At 35.8% G+C, this 5,201-nt stretch overlaps 1 protein-coding gene across 1 annotated transcript; it reads left to right on the top strand.

The window, feature by feature from the left end:
* Nucleotides 1-3,550: 3,550 nt before the first annotated feature.
* On the top strand, nt 3,551-4,492 carry LOC123255025 (olfactory receptor 4C6-like). Its single transcript, XM_044683895.1, has one exon. The coding sequence runs from the start codon at nt 3,563-3,565 to the stop codon at nt 4,490-4,492; it is 930 nt and encodes a 309-aa protein (XP_044539830.1). The 5' UTR covers nt 3,551-3,562.
* The last annotated feature ends 709 nt before the right edge of the window (nt 4,493-5,201 follow it).

Genomic DNA, 5,201 nt, shown 5'->3' with positions numbered 1-5,201 from the left:
TTGTTATTTGATTTTACATGAGAAGGAGGATGTTTGCCATAATCTTCTTGGGATTCAATGAGACATGGATATCAGTTAGACTATATGAAAAATGAGTACAGCATCAAAGTCTGTAAAAATGACTAGGCGAAGCATTGAAGTTGGAAAAGAGGAAGTAAAATTACTCTATGAGAAAATATATGAACAGAACGAGAAAAGCAAGAAAGGAAAGAAAGAATGCAGAAAGGAAGGGAATAAGGGATCAAAGAAGAAAGAAGGGAAAGAGATAGAGGGAAGAATGGAGGGAATAGGGAAGAGAGGCAATGAGGAAAGAAAGAAGTTTATAACAGGCATAAAAGCTGGAAAGAGTTACAACACACCCTAGAGGAGCATTACCATTTCCTTTTCTACAGTGGTCTCAACCAAAGTCTCTCTTTTCTACTAGAACACCAAAACACAATATCAGCAAGAATAAACAGGCAGAACTCTTAAGAAAATATATGCATGCTCTGTGTGTTGTGTTGTGTGTGTGTGTGAAGAATCTTGTTTCAGGAGAAGTTGAGAAGGGGTCATAGAATTTAGAATTCAAGTTTTCTAGAAGATAGTTAGGAAAGCTGAAGTGATGGAGGTAAAGAGAGCAAAAACTCTATATTTAAAGTCCAATCACTGTAAAGGCACAAATTTACTAGATGGAAAATAATAGTGTTATGTTACATTTAACAGAAAGTAGTTCATTATAATTGTAAAGTGAATAGAGGGAATTGGAGTAATAGAGGAATGGTAAGATAGGATCAGGTTGTGAAAGAATTAAATGTTAAAAGGAAGAATTTGTTATTTCATCTTAGAAGTAAATGAAAATTTGAGTTTATTGGGTGTGTATCTATAGGCAGGGGGGTGGGGTGGCAAGTAGGGAGTGGTGTGTATTAAATAATTATACCTAGGTTTAGGCAAATCAATTTGGCAGCAGAGTGGAGCATGTGTTGGAATAGAGTGAGACTTAGGACCAGACAATATACCAGAAAAATAGCGTAATATTCCCAATTTGAGGTGAAGAGGACCTGTAAGAGGGTGATGGCTGGGCAAGTTTAAAGGAGGAAATGTGTGGAGATCTCTTTATCATCTCTGATAAGGACAGTTTAGTTGATAAGGAAATAAGGACAGGACAAGGGAAATGTCTTTTACTTCATGCTTCCAGCTCTGGCTCCAGGAGCATGGAGTTTATTGTATATATTTCAAGACTCATTTCACACAAAAGAACCCCCCCCCGAAACTTTGCAGATGCGCAGAAGTTACAAATTAAGTCACATCAAAACACAAAACATTGGCTTCAGAATAGACCAAGGCCAAGGCTGAATTTTGACTAGGTTCTTATCAGAAAGCCAAGTTGGGGAGTATCTTGGCCTTAGCTATAACAGGCAGCAGCATTCCTTGCTGTGTTAACAGTGTTAACCCTTTAAATTCAGGTTTGATAGGAACTTAAAGCTTTTCAGTAAGGCCATAATATTTTTCAAGAAGAAATCACAAGGATCACAAAAGGGGTCAAAAGAGGAGTCTCAGATTTTTATCTATTCTCTTATTGGCTTCCCACAGAAATGCTGTTGGAAGTTGTGAAGGCAGAAGATAGGCTATGACAACTAATAAAATATAGGAGGTGATTTTGAAAGAGTGAGGATGACAAGAAGACTAATCATATGGATGGAAGAACATGTCGAGACTTTAATAGAATAATTGGAAAATTGAAATGAGTGGAAGGTTTTAGATGGAGAGATAATAAGTTCTGAGTAAAAATTGTCTCAGATTTCATTTTTCATTCTAGTTATGGAGAATAATGAAATTCCTAAATGTACCTTTGAAAGATTCCATTTCCCTATTCTCCAAATAGTTTTGGTATCATATAAGCTGAGTGTGAATCCTAATATAGTATTAGATACTTTTATAAACTTGAGTGAGGTCCTGATCTCTGATCACTCCAATTTCCTCATGATAATTTATAAGCTCCATTTTGGCTCCGAATCTATGATTCTATACTAAAATGAGGACTGACTATTGATACTGAGATGTGATTAAATACGAATCATATGTAATCAAAGGTTAATAGTCTTTTTAGGCATTTCTTTATGATATCTCTGCCATGCTAATTGCTCACCCCTTACTCTTTATTAAAAATGCAGCTTTCCTTCCTGTCAAACATCTTTTTTTCTCCTTCTCACTGCGTAACCTTTCTTAAGAAGACTTCCCCACTTCCACTACTCAGCAGGGCACAATGATTAAAATTTGGATCTTGGAAGCAGAATTATTATATTTGCATCCTGTCTTGAACTACCAGCTGGGTGCTCAAGGTTAACCAACTTAATCTCTTTGAGTTTCAACCTCATCAGGGTAGGTTTTAAAATTAATATACAATATCTCCAAGTATAATATTTATAGTTTATTAATAGTAACTAGAATTAAAAAGAAACTAAAGCTAAAAAGGTAACTAACTCAACTGCAGTCATGTAGAAGAGAGGGAAGAGAGAGGCAGAGCCTCAGAACTTATACAAACATGACCACAAAAGGTGGTGGAGAGATTAAAAGAAATTTGGGGAAAGACTAAGGGACTTCTGGGGGATGAAGTCCAAGGGTTTAAAATCTCCATTTATACATAAGTAAAATCAGAATGATGTCTACATGCTTACCTTGAAGAGTTATTTTTTAGCTTAAATCAAGAATTGTTTGTAAAGCATTTTGTTAACTTTAAAGTGCCCTTTAAGTATCAGTTATGGTTATTATTGCTCTAACTCAATGAATTTTTTGTTTCTCTTTAAACAGACATGATTTCAAAGGATTCAAGAACCTAACAAGGGAGCTCTGAAACCCCCTGCAGTTAAGCAAGTGTGTTGCAGCTTTTGGATTTAAAGAGACAGCTAGATTTAACCCATAGGTTAAGTGATTTGCACAGGATCTTATAGCCAGAGACAGAATTTGAATTTAGGTCTTTGTGACTCTATGATTATTAATCTATCTGTTACACAGTACTGTCTCTTATCTCAGTCAAGCTTAAACCCTCTCTTCCCATATGACTTAAGTGACAAACATTCATTAATGTTATCTATAATTTCATCAAAAATGTAAAACAAGATTGAAACATGAGTATATATTTAAAACATCTAAGAATTATTAAAACAATATTAAAGATTAAATATTAAAGCTATTAAAACAATATCTAAGAATATGAATCTGTTGCATTATAGTCATTGACAAAGGAAGTTGACTCATTTCTCCTTTCCATATGGCACAGAGAAACTAGACAGCTCAAAGGAATTTACTATCACTATTTACCTCTCAGATGAAAGGCAGATGAATTATAATCCTTAACACTAAAGATGTTGAATTCCTTCATTTATACAATATAAAATATATCCCTAGCAGAGTGAACAGTTTCATGCAGAAGAATAATGATTGATTTAACTTTGAAATAAAATAACTGGGTCTTTTAGGCAAATTATAGGCAAAATTTTATTAGAAGAAAAAATGAAGTAAAACATCAACAACAACGACAACAAGAATATGAACTAATGAGGAAGATGTCAGAAGATTTATCAAAATGGAAAATAAAAACAATGTAACTGAATTCATTCTGCTAGGCCTGACACAAAGTTCAGAACTTCGAAAAATATTCTTTGTAATTTTTTTAATCATCTATATTGTCACAATTATAGGAAACATGCTCATTTTCATAACCATGACTGTCAGCTCAACTTTGAGATCACCCATGTACTTTTTTCTAACTTTCCTGTCCCTCATGGATGCTACCTACTCCTCAGTCATTGCTCCTAAGATGGTTGTGGATTTACTCTATGAGAAAACAACTATCTCTGTGGAAGGCTGTCTGACCCAGCTCTTTGCAGAACACTTTTTTGGTGGTGTTGGCATCATCCTCCTTGTGGTGATGGCTTATGATCGCTATGTGGCCATCTGTAAACCCCTGCACTACATGACCATCATGAATCCTTGTGTGTGCCACCTGCTGGTAGCAGCAGCCTGGATGGGGGGCTCCATACATGCCACCATTCAGCTTCTCTTTATGGTCCATCTTCCCTTCTGTGGTCCTAATGTTATTGATCACTTCATGTGTGATTTGTTCCCATTGCTGAAACTCGCCTGCATGGATACCAAAGTTCTTGGTCTACTGGTCATTGCCAACAGTGGAATCATGTGCCTGTCAATCTTTCTCATATTAATTGTCTCCTATGTTGTTATTCTCACTTCCCTGAAGGGTGGCAGTTCAGAAGGAAGGCGAAAAGCCCTTTCTACCTGCAGCTCTCATATCACAGTGGTGATCTTGTTTTTTGTTCCCTGTATATTCTTGTATGTGAGGCCAGTAGCCACTTTCCCTATGGATAAAGCTGTGTCTGTATGTTTTACTATGATCACTCCCATGTTAAACCCCTTGATCTATACCCTTAGGAATACAGAGGTTAAAAATGCCATGAGAAAACTCTGGATAACCAAAGTGACTTTACTTTTTCAGTAAAATGTGTCCAACAATTACATTATTCAAATAAAGAGGGAAGATAAAATGTTATAGTAGTTTGTGAATTCTTTAATGCTTATGTGAAGTCAGCCACACGTGCAGAATCAGTTTGTGTGATCATATGCTTGAAACTTGTTTAGACTTTGGGTATATGTCTTGTCAACCTGCAGAAAATGGGGGTCTGGAAATACTATTAAGCATGTGCACTAATTCCATCTCCCTATGATACCTTAAGGAAGGTGCTGAAGTGCTACTAATACCATCTGTTCCTGATTACTTTTAACAATCAACATACTTTTGCCCTTATCTGGAAGTTGTTTACTTTTGTTTATAAAAGCAAGGAGAAGATCAAAATTAATACAGTGTTAATAAAATATTTTTTTACCTTTCTTTTCCTCTAAATGTTTGGGAGAGACCTGAATTCAATCAAGGTGTCTTCAAACAACACATAAACACTTGTGCTCATATTCCTTTCACTAGCAAAGCTGACAATTCCATCACAGATTTCTATCCTAGTGTATTTTCCCATAAATATCATGTAGAGCTTACAACTATAAGAATTTTATTTTACTTTCTTATGCCTAAGTAAGTATAAGAGAGAGAGAGAGAGAGAGAGAGAGAGAGAGAGAGAGAGAGAGAGAGAGAGAGAGANAGAGAGAGAGAGAGAGAGAGAGAGAGAGAGAGAGAGAGAGAGAGAGAGAGAGAGAGA

Source organism: Gracilinanus agilis, unplaced genomic scaffold (assembly GCF_016433145.1).
Source record: "Gracilinanus agilis isolate LMUSP501 unplaced genomic scaffold, AgileGrace unplaced_scaffold37834, whole genome shotgun sequence".
In the NCBI taxonomy this organism is placed as follows: domain Eukaryota; kingdom Metazoa; phylum Chordata; class Mammalia; order Didelphimorphia; family Didelphidae; genus Gracilinanus; species Gracilinanus agilis.
Note: the sequence above shows the minus strand (reverse complement) of the source record. Positions and strands in the feature narration are given on the sequence as shown.